Source organism: Populus nigra, chromosome 8 (genome assembly GCF_951802175.1).
Source record: "Populus nigra chromosome 8, ddPopNigr1.1, whole genome shotgun sequence".
NCBI lineage: Eukaryota > Viridiplantae > Streptophyta > Magnoliopsida > Malpighiales > Salicaceae > Populus > Populus nigra.
This window is the reverse complement of record NC_084859.1, coordinates 18,171,991-18,188,071: the sequence shown is the minus strand read 5'-3', so window position 1 is coordinate 18,188,071 and position 16,081 is coordinate 18,171,991. Positions and strand designations below refer to the sequence as shown.

At 30.0% G+C, this 16,081-nt stretch overlaps 1 protein-coding gene across 1 annotated transcript; it reads left to right on the top strand.

Annotated features, from left to right (window-relative positions):
* The first annotated feature begins 7,639 nt into the window (after window positions 1–7,639).
* LOC133701988 (uncharacterized) lies at window positions 7,640–13,816 on the top strand. Its single transcript, XM_062126175.1, has 2 exons — window positions 7,640–8,078; window positions 13,306–13,816. Exons 1-2 carry the CDS (start codon window positions 7,874–7,876, stop codon window positions 13,584–13,586), a joined length of 486 nt encoding a protein of 161 aa, XP_061982159.1. The 5' UTR covers window positions 7,640–7,873; the 3' UTR covers window positions 13,587–13,816.
* The last annotated feature ends 2,265 nt before the right edge of the window (window positions 13,817–16,081 follow it).

Sequence of the window (16,081 nt, the reverse complement as noted above, 5' to 3'; positions counted from 1 at the left end):
AATCAGCAATTTGACTTGAGGAAAGATCGGGATTTTTAGGAGGTGGCCTGCCAAGTATAATATTCCCGTACCTGTATTCTTAATTATTGAGTATGTATTTATTAATGTGGTATAGTATATTTTTTTAAAAAGTATTTTTTAATTTAAATTATATTTTTTAGATTATTTTAATTTCTTACATTATCATATTAAATTGATAGAAATATGTTTTTAAAAAATAATTTAATATTTTTTTAAGTGATAAATAATTTAAAAAACATATTCAATTGTCATCCTTGTGGGAGATGCAGAATAGTGAAGGCAAAGAGGTGGTGCTGTTGACTTGTTCATCAAAGTCTACTCTGAAATCTGAGTGGTTGCGTCGTTAAACAGCCCGTGGAGCTCTTTTACCGGTGCCATCAAAGGTTGGTGCAATTTATTACCGCTGGCTTAATTCAAGGGTGTTTTGGTTATTTCACTCGTTTCGTAATTTTAAAAATCATAAATGGAAGTGCTGGGAAATTGGTGGGGGGGTATTGACAAATCACAGAAGCTTTTTTAAAGTGAGCTAATGATTTTTAAAGCATTTGTAAGAAAATAAACACGTGGTGAAGTGCATTTTCCAGCTCGTTGAAGAATATTCAAATCAGTGCAAGACTCGTGCATAATGCATATAATTGTTGACCGTTAAATAAAGGCATTTTAGCTTGCTTATGCGTGGTGGGCGAACCTATCTGCAATCTGCGCACTGACATCATTCTATAAAATCTGAACCCTATTTATGTTTCTCTGGTAGTTTTGATTATAGTGATAAGGGATGATCCCAAAGATAAATATTCTCACGTGCTTTTCATATGATTTAGGGACCGTTTGGGAACGCGGCTGCGGCCGCGTTCCCAAAAAATTTGAAAATTTTTTGTTTTTTTTTTTTGCTAAAATTTAATATGGTTTGTACGTTTTGAATCGTTTTGATGTGCTGATGTTAAAAATAATTTTTAAAAAATGAAAAAACATCGTTGGCATGCATTTTGACATGAAAAGTTATTTGAAAAGCACCCGCAACCACACTGCCAAACACGCTCTTAGATCGGAGGCATCCCTGTATTTAGTGTGTTTGGATGGGAGGTGAAGTGGTTTTTTTTAATAAAAAGTATGTATTTTTTATTTTAAAAAGATGTAGTTTGTACTTTTAAAAGGATTGTATTTTTTAAAAAAAATCACCACACCTTCCACTCATACACACTTTTAAATAACCTTACGTAAATTCTTGATATTTTATTTAACATATATATATATATATATATATATATATATATATATAATTCCTTCCAAACATATATGGGTGGCAAGACAATTTCCTTTTTCAATTTCATAAGGATTTGTTTATTAGTTGAGAGGTGGCATGAGAAGTATTGAGATATATTTTATCACAAGTTATTAAGAAAGTCTAGTTCACAGTTAATTTCTAATGGGGGTGCCATTATGAAAAAAATATAATGGTGTTTAAGTTGTAATCATTGTCACTCTATGTTAGTTATTCAATGAAATTTACTTTATATAAATAAATAGATGTAAGTATAAGAAATAAATATTAGGTGAAGATATTCTTATTATTTTTTATGTGTCATAAATTTTATTATCTCTCAAACTTGTATATGTCTCTGTTTTTAAAGTAAATTTTATTAAGTAACTAATACAATATCAATAGTTATAACTTCAACACCATAAGATTTTATCACTATTAGGTTGAAATTAGGTTAAAGATAAAGGTGAATATTCAAATGTAAAATTAGTAAAATTACTTTTTTTATATAATTACTCTAATTATCTAAATTCTTAATTTCTTTTATCCTAATATTTTTTTCAACCCAAATTTATTTTATTTTATAAAATGATTTAGATAATTTGAATATTTCACTTATCACCTCCATCCTTCAATTTTAACTAAAATACAAATAAAAAAAATAGCTAGTCAAAATTAAGTTGAAGGAAAGCTTTGACTAGCCAAAATTATATTAAAAGTCAACTACAAATCCATTAATTTAATGATTTTATACTATAAAAAGATATTATCCTAGTAAATCGAATAATATATTCTTTGAAATTTAAAAAATTTAGTACTTTAAATAGTTTTGAATAATTCAATAATATTTTTTTATTAATATAAGTAATCAAATTAACTTGTATGTATCCAACTAACCCTACTATTACTTGCAATATTGTACCGACCCTTAATGCAAGCCGCTGATTATGCACCGCTCATTCTGAAGACATGATTTTTCTTACAACGAAGATGAGTCCATGATGTTTCGTTCAATTACCGAGCAATTGAGCTCATCATCTGCCTAGGTAGTGGGTGGGACCAATTGAGAGGTTTCCTTGTCCTCGCTTGTCGGAGCCATCCAAATTGTAAGATTGACGTCTAAATTGAAATTTCCTTTTCATCAGAGTGGATTGTGATTGTGTCTCCATGACTTCTCAATTTGCATGCAATGCAACCTGGATGCTTCTGGAATACGGTAATGTCCCAAAAATCTTAGTTGGTGGTAATATATAGGATTCCAGAATGGATACTCTCTTTTTAATGGTTAGAGACCGTGCATGATGGAGTACTCTCCTTTTTTCCTTGAGTAGGTTAATCTAATATTGCATGGTCTTACATTTGAAACAAAAGAAGAACAAAGGTCAATCATCTTTTATCTAATTTGGCATATTACAGGTGGTAAGGGTTGAAAAAATGATATCACTGAAATTATTCACATGAGTTGTAGTTGTTTTTTAAAATAATTTTCACTCGGAAATATATCAAAATAATATTTTTTATTTTTAAAAACTTATTTTTAACATCAGTATATTAAAATTATATAAAAATATCAAAAAAATATTAATTTAAAGTAAAATAAAATAAAATAAATTTAAAATTTTTTAAAAACACTTTTAAAATATAAAAACAAACATTGTTATAGGTTACAAATTAGCATTAGGTGTGCAAAAGGAAATAAAAACAAAGTGTGACCAAAGATAAATCTCAATGATGATTGAGATATGAGAAACGACTAGTCTCCAAAGATACTAATCGAGTTATAGCTTCTTTTTCTTCTTTTTAATTAACATGAATATTTTCTTTTCTATTTTCTTTATGATTTAGAAGCATTGATTGATTTTAGAGAAAACTCATAACTTGCACACCATATTATACAGTTAAGATACTTGTAACTAATACCTGTAAAATATTCTTTTTGATGAAGGTGAGAATTTTCTGATGTTTAAATATGTATTTTTTTTAAGAGAGAAAATACAAAAATACTCTAGAGAAAGATACTTTAATATATATATATATATATATATATATATATATATATATATAGACACAATAGAGAATGAAGATTATGAACCTTTACTTTGAAGGTCTTATGTTATATTTATAACTCATGAGTCTTATCCCTCATTAAATGCTATCATATGTCGGGATTGGAACATTGTTCAGCCCAAAAGTGTTTGGGTTTGGTTGGCGTCAGACCCAACATTCCCTAGCAATCATGTATGAGTCTGGCTAGCGTTAGACTCAGTGTGCTCGGGGCTTGGCACACTGCCAAGCCCCCGCGTGGTTGAGTTTGGTACACTATTGAGCCCCCATTTCGAGCGTGCTCATTCTCTTGAATGTGCCAAATGAAGGAGGGTCATAAAAGTTTTTTAGACCGTTAAAAATAAATTTATTCATATTTCCATATTGCTCGTTGACACATATAAGAAGCCCAACAAGTTAATAATAACTAATGGTATAACACACTAAGAACTAGCCATTGTTTTTACTCACGATGTTGTGCCATGACTTGCTTAAAGCGTTTCATGATGGAGATTAACCGGGAGACTTTAGAGAATGGGTGTGGTTTGCAGTTTACACTGGTGGTAAGTCTAAATATTCCCAACAAGATAGAATTTTTTATTTATTAAGAATTTTTTTAAAATAAAATTAGTAAAATAACATAGTTTTTTTTTAATTACAAAATAATGTTATTTTGTACATATCATGATTGGAAAACATGACTTATTAAGTTGTCACTAGTAGGAATAATGACATGTTTGAGAAATTTTAAAATGTGTTAAAATAAATTATGATGAGAAAATAAGAGAGAAAGAAAAGAAGATCTTAACAAAATGGTGGGAATAACGACATGTTAAATAGAAAGAGATTTTGGATACATACTGAAACTCCGATCATAACACAACTAATACATTAAACAAATCTTGATAAGATAAATTCAACAACATCAAAAAATAGTGACATGATCGAAAGAAAAAGATTTTGTATGCATATTGAAACTCTGATTATAACACTATTAGTATCATAAAAAAGATTATGACAAGATAAATTTAATAACATAAAGGAAAGTCATCAATAATTATCGGAGTGGGCTACACTTGTCACCCAAAGATGACGGGTGGCTCGCGTGTCTTTGGTTGCAAGTGTGATCCACTCTAATCAACATTGGTGACTTTACTTGGTGTCTGTTGATTTATTTCGTCGATATCTTTCAAATGGTACTGATGATGTTATAATTTGAGCTTTGATGTGTCTCCGAGGCTTTTTTCTTTTATACCTCTTATCTCTACTTTTTCCTTATCGTAATATATGTCAGCCTATTTTATAATTTGTTTTGCATTTTATGTTTCTGAATCATGACAAGTTTGAATGTCACGTTTCTCAATTGCAATATGTATAAACTGTGATATTTTACTAAAAAAAAATTGAAGTATTATTTTGCTAATTTTTTTTTAAATAATGCTATTTAAAAAAAATTTCAACAAAATAGAAGCATATGCCAAACTATTCGTGCTAGTCTTTTTCAATGTTTCCTTCAAATACCTATGGCATCGTAGTCTAACCAGAAAGAAAGAAAAAAGAACGTGCAAACCATCCATCCGTTCACGTCATTTTCTTTTTAATGGTTAGAGACCGTGCATGATGGAGTACTCTTTTTTTTCCTTGAGTAGGTTAATCTAATATTGCATGGTCTTACATTTGAAACAAAAGAAGACAAAAAAAGGAAGAAGAAGAAAGGTCAATCATCTTTTATCTAATTTGGCATATTACTGGTGGTAAAGGTTGAAAAAAATGAAATCACCCAAATTATTTAAATGGGTTGTAGTTGTTTTTTAAAGTAATTTTTATTTTGAAATATATTAAAATAATATTTTTTATTTTTTTAAAATTATTTTTAATATTAGTACATTAAAATTATACAAAAACATCAAAAAATATTAATTTGAAGTAAATAAAAAAATAAAAATAATTAATTTTTTTTAAAAAAAACACTTTTAAAATACAAAAAAAAAAATGTTATAGGTTACACATTAGCATTAGGTGTGCAAAAGGAAATAAAAACAAAGTGTGATCAAAGATCAATCTTAGTGATGATTGAGATATGAGAAACGACTAATCTGCAAAGATACCAATCGAGTTATAGCTTCTTCTTCTTAATTAACTTGAATATTTCCTTTTCTATTTTCTTTATGATTTAGAAGTATTGATTGATTTCAGAGAAAACTCATAACTTATTGTCAGCTCATAGGAAATAATCTATCATTTCTCTTATTTACCATGTCATAGCACAATTGGGTTGACCTAATCATAGGCATTCAGATTTCTCTGTCTAAAACTTAAATAATCTATCATTTAATTGTTATTATGATTTTTTTTGTAATTAATTCTCTATACGATTTTTCTTAATTACGCAATGGTTCATTACATATATTTTTTATGCATTGCTTATAGTATAATGAGTTATTTTAATTATAATCCTTCATTATATTGTAATTTTAAGAATTACATAAATAAATATGAAAATATAATAAATTTATTACATTATAAAAATTACAATTTCTCTTAAAATGTAACTTTAGTGTTTAGGAGAGCCGTGGACAAAGGAGGACGACTTTCCGCTACTAAGCAATAACTAGCCATGATCATTTTGCCTAGTTTCTTTTCTGGAAAATCTTAACTCCTAGGCCAGGCCTGCTGCGCTAGGAGCCCCAGGCAGCCTGACCCAAATTCGTCTTTTACTTTTCAATTTTTCTTTAACGAATTAATCATTATGGTCATTTGACATCACATCCATACATTTGTCGGATATGAAGTCTGGAAGCCAATCTCCTTTCCTGACATTAATAGCTGTCGAGTACGGGATGAGAGGGCAAACTGGTCCCCCAGTGCACCAAACAAAACCGCCAGCACAATTCAATTGTTGAGAAATTTTGACGAAGTCTTGGCCGTGTTTTGCACTGCAGTTAAAATGTTGTTGCTTTAAAAATTAAATTTATTTTAGTTTTTTAAAATTATTTTGAAATGTTGATATTAAAAATAAATTTTAAAAAATATATTATTTAAATAAAAAGTATTTCAAAACGTAGCCTTTTACTTAATCAGATATACCATTTCTGAATCCAAGCACTCTAAAAAAAGGCAATTGGACATGTGGGTCTTTCTAGCTATTCCCTTAACTTCCTCGGCACACAAAAAATATCCGTGTAAGATCACCCATTACTGCACATGTTGTCACATCACTCCTCTGGCAGTCCTTTAATTTGCTTGGACATGACACATTCGATTAATGTATGTGTCGTGAATTAAAGAGTGGACTCAACATATACATGCTAAAGAAAAAAAGTGTATAAAACATGGGAAAAGGAAGCATGATTAATGAGCAAGTTATTCTTACACGAACCACCACCTATAGATAATATCTTTAATTAAGTGCCCTTTAATCCTTAAACTTGTTTTAAACTCGTTCCAGATTTAGTTATCCAAGTAATGCAAATAGATTAATTAATTAATTAATTAACCGACACACCTTGACCATGCATAATTAAACCCTTGTGCTTATGATACATCTAGAAGAAGAACAAAAAATAATAGTTTGATATAAAGTAGGATGTTTCTCGTAATTGAAAGAGGAGTATGGCTAGAGCATAGGGAGCGGTGTGGAGATTTACCAATCAGAAAACTTAGATGAATAACTGCCCTTTTTTTCCCTCGCAAAGTATGATGAATCGTAGGAAGTGTTCCGCAAATGGTATATTACCCAGATGATGACTAATAGCAACGACTGGTTTTCCTTTTCCCAGGGGAAGAAGACCAGCCAATACGGTGTCATTTATAGAAAAATGGTAAAATTACAGCACCTTTTGTTTTGGAAATCGGTAGTAATTATATCACATTAATTAATTGCTATCCTCTTTCTATAATCGCATTAATTATATATCCACAACAATGTCCTTTTAAAGCAAGTAAAATTACAATGACATTCCTTAAAATTCTAATAATATAATATCAATTTTGCAATGAAAACACTTTAATTGAGGATAACCATCACAATTTCAAATATTAATAAACAATGATTATACTTGGTTAAGAATTTGATCTAAGAAAGCTTAGATTATTATATTATTTAATCAATTCATGAACAAATTAGGTCAATTATTTTTATTAAAATGATTTTAATTTATTTTTTTAAAAAAGATTCCATATTGAATTCCAAATAATTATTTTCTTTTTCAACCAGCTCTATGACAGAAATCTTATGTACATGGTAGTAATTTAATGGAATAGCATTAAATAGATTAAAAAAAAAAGAGAGGAGAGATAGCAAGAAGAAAAGGATTGTCACATGCGAAAGGCAATGACCACCGGTTTGAGAAATGAGATGGAGTTGGAGGGCAGAGAATCCAAAATGACTTCATCTACCAAGTTCCGCCCCACACAGCACTCCCTCATGATCTCCTCCTTTTCCATCCATATAAAAACCCCTCTACAATCCTAAAATCTTCATCATAGCTTTCTCATTCTCTACAAAGAAAGACCAGGGCCGAGACCGAGTTGAAAAGACTAAGCAAAATGTCAGACTGGGGTCCGGTGTTTATGGCCGTGGTGCTGTTCATTCTGTTAACTCCAGGGCTGTTGTTTCAGGTACCAGGGCGCCATCGAAGCATTGAGTTTGGCAATTTCCAGACAAGCGGTGCATCAATTATGGTTCATACTCTTCTGTACTTTGCTCTCATTTGCGTTTTCCTGCTGGCTGTTAAGGTTCACTTGTACCTCGGTTAGCACTACTTCATTGCTTAAGCAATTGACTTGCCCCCCCCCCCCCAGTTGAAAAACAAGATCAAGGGTAATAAATTCAAGGTGTTTTTTGGACTTTGCTTCTCTGTCAAACGTAGTCTATTCCATTGTTTGCAAGTTATATCAAGATATTATTTTCTTCCATTTTAGAGGGGGTTTGATTGATTGTCATAAATGTAACGTGCGGAGCATTGCTATTGCTTGCTTTGTAACTGAAAGTTAAGGATTTGTGATGCATGACTTCGATTAGTATCTTAATTGTTCTTATTGAGTATTTTAGTTATTTCGTTATATAAATGGCGATGGAATTGCTATAAATCAATTGGCACTGCTTGTGTGGGTGTTCATAAGACTGATCTTGCAAGAATCTGGACTTCCAGCTGCTGGACTGCCAGTGCTATGAACACAGGTAGAGGGGGGGCACAAATTTCTGATTTCTTTTGATGGCTCACCATGGAAACATTTCAAAATAGCAAAAAACTTATGCGAAAGCATTCAACAGAGAGAATGAAAGGCATAAAAAATCATTAAACATAAAACGAGTGGGATCCCGATCTTCATCTTCAATAAACTCCAAAAAACAGAAAACTTCAAGTGTGACGTTAATGCACTTGACCAATTCGCAAACAGGTTAATTTTGAGCAAGATTATTGAGCAAAATGGAACACTCAAGGAGGTTATAAGTAGCTAATGACGCGCTTGCCTCTGGTCAGGAAAATAATTCTTTTTAGAAAAAAAAAATATAATGGCTTATACTAGAAATAAAAAAAATCAATCTAAAATTTTTTTAGGTTAATTAGAGTTAAGCAGCTAACTCGCAATCTACATACTGAACCTATTAAATGTAACATCTTTTTATTTTAAAAATCATTTTTTTTTCTAAACAAACATCAATCATATACATAAGATTTTTCTTTATACTAGACAACAATCCACTTCTTTCAAAAAAGAAAAAAAAAATAAAGGTGATGCGCTAGCCTAAAACAAAAAAAAAAACTTTAATTTTTTTGAAATTGAGGATTTCTTGCCTAAAATAAAAAAAAAACTTAAAAAAACAAACAAACAATGAAAGAATTAATTAATTTTTAATTTTAAGGGGTTGAGAATAATTCAAATAATTTTTTTTTAAAAAATACAAATAGGCCATACACTAAAAATAAATAATATTCTAGCAAAGAAACACCATAAAAATGCAAAAGACTTGTCTAAAATTTATTTTAAAAATCTAACAAAAAATCCAATAAAATTAAAATAAAAGGATGAAATCATCAAAATAAAAAAAGGATATAAAAAATCAATGGGCCGAAAAAAGAGAGGCGGGTGCATGTTGGCTTAACTTATCCGAGTTAGCATGGTAAACTCGCGACTCGAGTTGTGAGGTTGGGCTATCTTCACATAAAGCAAGTGAAAAAAAAAAGAGTTTAATTTTCAATAAGTTCAATGTTGAAGGGTAAAAAAATACAAAAAATAAAAAAAAAGGAAAAAGACCAATGTTGATTCGGGTTAACACCTCACAATTTTAACTTGGATCATAAGATAAAGATCACCGCATCAGAAAAAATTATGATTTAAATTCAAAACTAATTAAATATTGAAAGATAAAATCAGAAAAATAAATTTAATTAAAAAATAAAAAGAAAAAAAATTGAAAGAATGATGATCAAATTCAACATAAAAATAAAATAAATAATGAAGGATAAAATTAAAAAATAAAAGTATAAAAAATAACAATTAAAAGAATAAGACCAAATTGATATAAAAATAAAATAAAATTAAATTTTAAGGGATTAAATTAAAAAGAAAAAAACATAACAACTAAAAGAATAAAGATCAAATCTAATGTAAAAATCAAATCAAATCTAAATGGATGAAATTGAAAATAAAAAAATAATAATTAAAATAATGAAGATCAAATCTAATAAAAAAATAAATTAAAATAGATTTTAAAAAATAAAATTATAAAAAAATCAATTATAAAAAGGGTTTAAAAAGACAATCAAATATCAATTAAAAAATTAAGGATAATAATTAAAATAATAATAAAACAGGAAGAACACTTTTTATTTTTTGCTTGACTAACTTGCACGAATCTCATAGCCATGAGATAGAAAAGAGAGGGGAAGAAAAAATTTGATCCTTCCCCAACTGCCATGAAAAACAATACATGCATCACCTTATTAGAAACATCTTCAGTCTTCACTTGACGGTGTTGGTTACATGGTGGTCAAGTGTTTTTGACCATCAGAGAAGGCACACACGTCGCTTAGATGTGGCAGTCGTCCTCCACACTCTAGTACGTGTTTCTCAACTGCCTATAACTCTTTTCTTATATCCCTAAAAAGACCAAACTAATCCTCTTTAATATTCTATATAACAAAAAAAAATCAGCGTAAAAGTCCAAAAAGCTCACATGGTAGCTTTACAAATTTTGGTTTCAAGGGTGCAGTAATTAAAGTAAATTAGAAAGAAAAAAAACCCTTACATGATAGTAATTTATTTACTTTTTTTAAAAGGGTAATATAGTTATTTTATTATTTATATTTTGTGCAAAAACATCACTCTACCTTTCCTAAATTAACAATGATCAATTGATGTTTTTTAGAAGATTATTGTACCCCAAAGTAAAGCTTATTTTTTCAATGGAGAGGTAAATAATAATAATTTTAATATAACAATACAAAATAATATTATGTGTCTGGTGCTAAGACCCCGTAGATTTTTTTGTATAATATATATAAAACATAGGATTGAGCATTTTCGATTCGGTCCGGTTTTAAATCAAAATAAACAACCAAACCGGTTTTTTAAAATTTTTTTGAACCAAACCGAACCGAAAACCGGTTCAAACCGGTTCAAACCGATTAATTTCGGTTCGGTTCGGTTTTTTTCCCTTCAAAACCGGCTCAAACCCATTGGTCCTCTACCAACACTGTTCATCCTCTTCCTCCTCTAGAATAGAAGAACCCGCCTAAAAAAAAAATGTTGGCCTCTATTAGAACCATCAACACAATAAAATCCAATACACATTGTAAACCAGGTTATCTACCACAAATCTCATTTTGTCCTAGTTTCCTTCACCCCACGATGAGTCATTAATGTTAAGGAAACTCATCACCAACAGTCTAACAATGACAGCATTGTTGGTGTTCTTATATCACCAAACACGGAGCAAAAAAAATAACTTAATTATCAGCATACAAGATCTCCATCTCAGGAAGATAAGGATTGAATTTCTCTCGAGATTTGGCCTTATAAAATCAAAGGGGGAAAGAGGAAACAAACCTAGAGAGACAGAAAAGGAGGGAACCTAAAGACCAGAGAAATGGAAAACTCAAAAACCAGAGAGGGGAAGAACAAGAAAGAACAAGAAAAGGAGAGAGAGGATCAGGGTTCCATCCACCAGAATCCAACAAAAACAAACAAACACATATCTCTCATAAAAAAACCATTGTTGATTAATCTCTACTTTCTCAATAACTCGTGCTTTTTAGGAAGAAGTCACAGCAAGACAAAAGTCTCATAGAGAGTAGAGAGAGGAGAGAAAAATCAAAGAGTAAAGTGAGAGATAATGAGATATGCAAATAAGGAAAGAGGGGTTGATGGGTGAATGTTACTTGAGGGGTGGCTAATAGGTGAATGTTACTTTAGGGTTTAAGTGCTGGTTAGTTAAACCGGTTTAGTTCGGTTCAATCAGTTTAAGAACTTGATGATGAATGTGGCCTTTGTCATGTAAAAGAACTAGTCACGACTGAGCTGCTTTCGGTGGTGATAAGCATAAGCGTCTTGAATGCTTGTGCAATATATAATAATGTGTTTATGTGTTGAAGTTGGTAAAACCAATTTAAGTCATTGAAAAAATATATATGTTTTTTTTTATAAAAAAACTAAATTAATTTAGTGTTTTTCTACGAAATAGAGTTTCAAATTGATATTGAAAATAAATAAGAGCCTTAAATTCGAGATCGGTATTAATATAATTATTAGTTTTTATCGAAAAAATTCATTTAGGAATCAAAACACACATAAACCTTCAACGATTATTCGTGTAAATTCTTTAGCGAAATGAGAGAGACAAAATCAAAACAAAAGGGGAATTAGGATGTCCCATCTAATAACAAAAGTACGAAATGTCATTTTAAATAGGTATTTGGATCCAATATAAAAGGCAAAGGATGCATGGATGTGATACCCTGATAAACTATATGATTAACAAAATATATCGATTTAATTAGGGGTCTTTTAACATTCTAACATAGTTTGGTAAAAATTTTGGGAAAATAAATACAATCAAATCTATGTCTATCATAAAAATCAACCTAAAACTTTAAAAAAATTCATTAATCAAGAGATGAAATTCAAAATCCAATTACCAAAAAACGAAGAGCAGAAAGCTAATGTGATATAAGAAAGAATGAAAAAGATAAAGAAAAAAAGGATCATAAAGAACACATTATAACTCCCTTTTCGACTCACCTAATACTATTGAAAGATCTCGACGAGACGATTCTAATCACATCTTAATACAAGACCACCTCACAAGGTTATAGTTGATTAAGGATTTTATTTGAGATTAATTTAGGGTTAATTAAGATCTCATTTGATAGTTTTTCAATATGTAATAAGAATTATCTTGTTGAAATCTTTTTAATAATACCAGTTGTATCGAAAACAGAGGCCCAATATGTTTCTAATGAACTATTCTTTCATTTTTTTTTTCCTACAATGTCACCTTATCTTTTTATATTTTAATTACTAGATATCCATAAAATCTAGGTTGTTTTTTTGTTCAGAATAATTAATTAACATAAAAAAATACATTTTAAAACATAAATAAACAACTTTTATCGAGAAACAGTGGTATACAAAACTGAAATTCATAAACGTGATTCTGTTAAAATTGTGATAGTTCTCGTGTAGTTTTTTAACCTCTGTCATTGTTAAAAAAAAAAAATCTTTAACTAGAAGCAGCGAAACAAATAAAGCTGCCACGTGCATTGGTTCCGCATCTATCCAGAGTGTACCGAATGTGACATTGGAGTATATTGTCTGCTGCTAGAATTAGATTTCCTTTTCTTTTATATTTCTTGTTCTCTACTGATGCCCTTTGCTTCTTTTAATCTACTTAAATATTCGTTTCGTTCTTTCTCAATTCATCAACAAAGAAGTCTTGTAATACCTTCGCCCTTCCCTGTATTAATAGAGAGTTTGATATCAGAGCTGCAGTTCGCCGTATTTCTATAAAACATCAACACCCGGAAAAAAACAAAAGAAGGAGGCGATGTCAGACTGGGGGCCAGTGGTGATAGCAGTGGTGCTGTTTGTGCTTTTAAGTCCAGGATTGCTATTCCAGTTGCCAGGGAGGAGCAGAGTTGTTGAGTTTGGGAATATGCAGACAAGTGCGTTGTCGATATTGGTCCATACCATCATCTTCTTCGGCCTCATAACCATCTTTCTCATTGCTATTGGTGTTCACATTTACACAGGATAGCCAAATAATGCTAAAGATATCTCCTTTATTTTCCTTTTTTACAAAGTTGATCACCCCCATAATCTGTTTCACTGTCTGAAGCATGAATATCTGTTTCATGGTCTGCCCTGATGTCTTGTATTGCGTTAACTGGGCGCTTGCTTTTCTTTGCCGGTGGTTCTCTTGTTTTTTTCTTTGATTTTCGTTGTTGTTAATTGATTTATATTACTTCAGCCGATTACCAACTAAAAGCTTAGATTCTACATATCTCCCATCTATTTCCTAGTTGCGTTGAGTCTTTCTTTTTTCTTTTTGCTGAAAGAGTATGGCACTAATGACATGCGTGAAGTGGTTTCTACTCTGGTTTTTGAATGTTTGAGAGTGATGTTGGACGCTCTCGTCGCTGGACACCGTGGGGAGGATGGTGGCCGGTGGCCTCATCTCCTCCTATCCCGTGAGCACATAACAACACGGCATCTTTTTAAAATTTAAAATTATTTTTGGTAGAATTTTGTAGTTGAAAACCACATGGATTCGATTCTTGGTACGGGACTCCCATCAGTGGAATTGCGTATGGTCGATGATATTGATAAGCTTCTCTTGAATATATAAAAAGCTATGCTATTGTGTGAAAGCTGTTGATTTTCTAGTTCTCATCTAACTAAACTAACATCATTTAGATATGGTTTGTTACGAGATTAAAAAAATGAATATTAAATATTATAATCGTGATTTTTTAAAATGTAAAAATTGATTTTTAAAGATGTTTAGTGTGTTCATTGTGAATATAAAAAATAATTTTATTATTAATAATGATTATTGAGATATAATAAGGAATTAATTTTATATGTATTTAATTTAAAACAAAAAGTAATAATCTTTGTTTGAAGAGTAAAATTACTTTTCTAAAACATCAATTTGAAATATAATTATCATCTCTTTTAATAATTCACTTCTTCATAAAAAAAAATCAAACAAGTTTAAATTTTACATTGAAAAATCAAGATTTCTTCGATGTCTTCTCTAGAGAGGAAAAATATATCTTTTTCTACGGATTAAATTGAAATTAATAACTTCTCTATATTTAAATAAAGAAATAAATAATTAAAAAAATCTTTCATTTGTTATCCTATACAATATTAATTTTTATATGTGCCACTTCATTATTAAGAAAATGAAGAAAAAATTTCATAAAAGTCTTATTAATACCTCTCTTTTACTCTACCAATCTAGGAAAATATGTTTACTACTAGAGAAAAAAAGGGAGTGGAGAGAATTTTTATGAGTTTTTTTTTAAAAAAATTTTCAATACAATCCTAATAATTGTTTTTTAAATTTATGTACCTTTTCTTTTTCTCGTTCGATTCCAAGGACGACTTCTCACTATTTGACTTCCTTTTTAAAAGCACTAGACGATTATAGCCGCCAGATTGGGTCGTTGGTGGTGGTAGGAATACCTTATAGCACAACTTGGTTAATAATATAGAGGGGAGTTTAGAATATGCTCAAAACATGGCCACCTATCATTATCATCGGGATTGAATAAAGTAGTAGAATTCTTTTGTACCGTAATAAAATACGAAAGTGAAACTCACTAATTTCAAATGTAGTTATAAATAAAAAAGATTTATAGTATGTTTGTAACCAAATGCAATTCAATTGATAACTTATTATAAATTTTATATTTAGAGTAAAATATTAAATTATAATTGAACTCAACCATATTATTTAGAATACTTTTGGAAATAAATTGAATTAACAATTTTGGCTATTTCATCTTCAAAATCATTTCTTTTTATTAAAAAATATGTTTTTATTACAAAAACCCTTATATTTACTATTTTTTAACTACTATACTTGTAATATTTTTACCATCTTTATATTCATTCTACAGCCGAGCATGTTTGGTGCCCATCAAATCAAATGTTGTTTCTTACACCACTATCGTCGCTTTTATGGCCCGATCTTCTCCGGGAGATGGAAACCGATGATGTTTTTTAGAAGATGTTAAATACAGTGATTTAATGTTTTTTAGGAGAATGGTCTCTCGTAATACATCTACCTATAATTCCATGATTTCTATGCTTTGTCATCATGGTCAAGTATCAAAGGCCCAGCTTGCTCTTCTCCGGGAGATGGAAACCGATGATGTCCGAAAATCTAAAGTGCTTGGGAATAAGGTTTTTATGAATGGATAAATTAGTTAATCACTTATTTTTTATAATATGCTTCACTTTTCTTAGCCAAAATACTTTTCTTAGCCAAAATAGTTGTAGCTTAATTATGAAGGCTATGTACTTGTAAAAGGTTCTCTATGGTAGGTTATGCGACTCCCAGATGTTTAAATAAATATTTTTATAGAGAGAAAGAGAATGCAATGATATTTTAGAGAGAGATACTCTGAAAATATATATACATAAATATTAAGAATAGAAAAATTATTAACTCTTTATCTAAATAATTTAAAAGGTATTTATAGTCTCTGAACCTTATTTTTTTGTTAAAGTGAAGGGCTA

What these genes read in the sequence shown, in the direction of transcription:
- LOC133701988 (XM_062126175.1), top strand. Translation starts at nt 7,874, where the DNA reads ATGTCAGACTGGGGTCCGGTGTTTATGGCCGTGGTGCTGTTCATTCTG. An exon ending in TAAGGTTCACTTGTACCTCG is followed by an intron (nt 8,079 to 13,305) that starts GTTAGCACTACT and finishes AATAGAGAGTTT; the next exon opens with GATATCAGAGCTGCAGTTCG.